This window comes from Hipposideros armiger, unplaced genomic scaffold (genome assembly GCF_001890085.2).
Source record: "Hipposideros armiger isolate ML-2016 unplaced genomic scaffold, ASM189008v1 scaffold_745, whole genome shotgun sequence".
Lineage (NCBI taxonomy): Eukaryota > Metazoa > Chordata > Mammalia > Chiroptera > Hipposideridae > Hipposideros > Hipposideros armiger.
The window spans coordinates 522,209-523,212 of record NW_017732095.1 but is presented as its reverse complement, the minus strand read 5'-3'; the positions used below and the strand labels follow the sequence as shown (position 1 = coordinate 523,212).

The following is a 1,004-nucleotide window of genomic DNA, read 5'->3' as shown; positions in this document are numbered from 1 at the left end:
CCTGCTTTCGCAGGGCCGATGGCAGGTTTGGCTGGTCATGACCTGGGAGGAGATTTGGCCAATTCTACAAAACTGGAGTGGGCATGGGGACCATGCTGTGCCCTTGGATATCCAGAAGTCCTGCAGGAGGGCAGGTGGGGACGTGGCGCTCACAGCACAGGGGTTCGCGGAGGAGGAGGCCTGCCCAACAGCAGCCAAAGGAGGGGGAGCTCGGGTTGGAGAGCGACAGGCCTGGCGTGACTGCTCCTGGGCCAAGGCACCTCAAGGCGGGACACCGTTCGAACCTTTATGTCTAGACTTGGGGTCACACTGTTGCCTGTCTTACTTTTTAACAATGACTGGAGGAGGGTGTTGTGGGGGATGGGTGGGGCACAGAGACCTCCCGGGACGCCCCTGGCCCCTGGGCACTGCCAGCCCCTCACCGCGTGCGTTTCTGTGCCTTGTTCTGGCAGGAAGCAATGAAGCTGCCCAGAAGCACACCTGAGGAAAAGGACAGGTGGGTGCCCCCAAGGCCAGGAGCTCATCAGGTGCCTGGGAGGGACCTCAGTCCCACTGAAGCCACCCTCTGGGCGTGTTTGTGGTTAAAGGATGGATTTCCTGTTGTCCCACCCCGGCTCTGTCTGCACAGAGCTGGCAGGGTGGGGTCTAAGCGTCCCTGGCTGGTCCCTGGGCCACCTGGCCTCTGACCCTCGGCCCCGTTGGTTTCAGGCGCTCGGCCGCCCTGCAGGAGGGGTTGAGGCGGGCGGTGGCGGTGCCCCTGGCGCTGGCGGAGACGGTGGCCACGCTGTGGCCGGCGTTGCAGGAGCTGGCCTTGTGTGTGAACCTCGCGTGCCGGTCGGACCTGCAGGTACATGGTGGGGCCTGTTGGGCAGCCGCCGTGTGGACAGTGGTGGGTCAGGGGCTATCACAGCCGTTCATGGGCATTTCCTGAGCCTGGATGCAAGCACATCCCAGGCCGGCCCCATTCAGATGAGAGGCCTCGCTGTCTGAGCTCAAAGGGGGAG

At 63.7% G+C, this 1,004-nt stretch overlaps 1 protein-coding gene across 1 annotated transcript in view; it reads left to right on the top strand.

The window, feature by feature from the left end:
• Positions 1 to 1,004, top strand: part of FTCD (formimidoyltransferase cyclodeaminase) — a 17,076-nt gene that overhangs the window by 14,427 nt on the left and 1,645 nt on the right. Inside the window, exons 11-12 of the mRNA XM_019628025.1 lie at positions 453 to 496; positions 709 to 926. Of these exons, the coding sequence (XP_019483570.1) occupies positions 453 to 496; positions 709 to 926 (262 nt within the window). The remainder of the gene's footprint in view (positions 1 to 452; positions 497 to 708; positions 927 to 1,004) is intronic.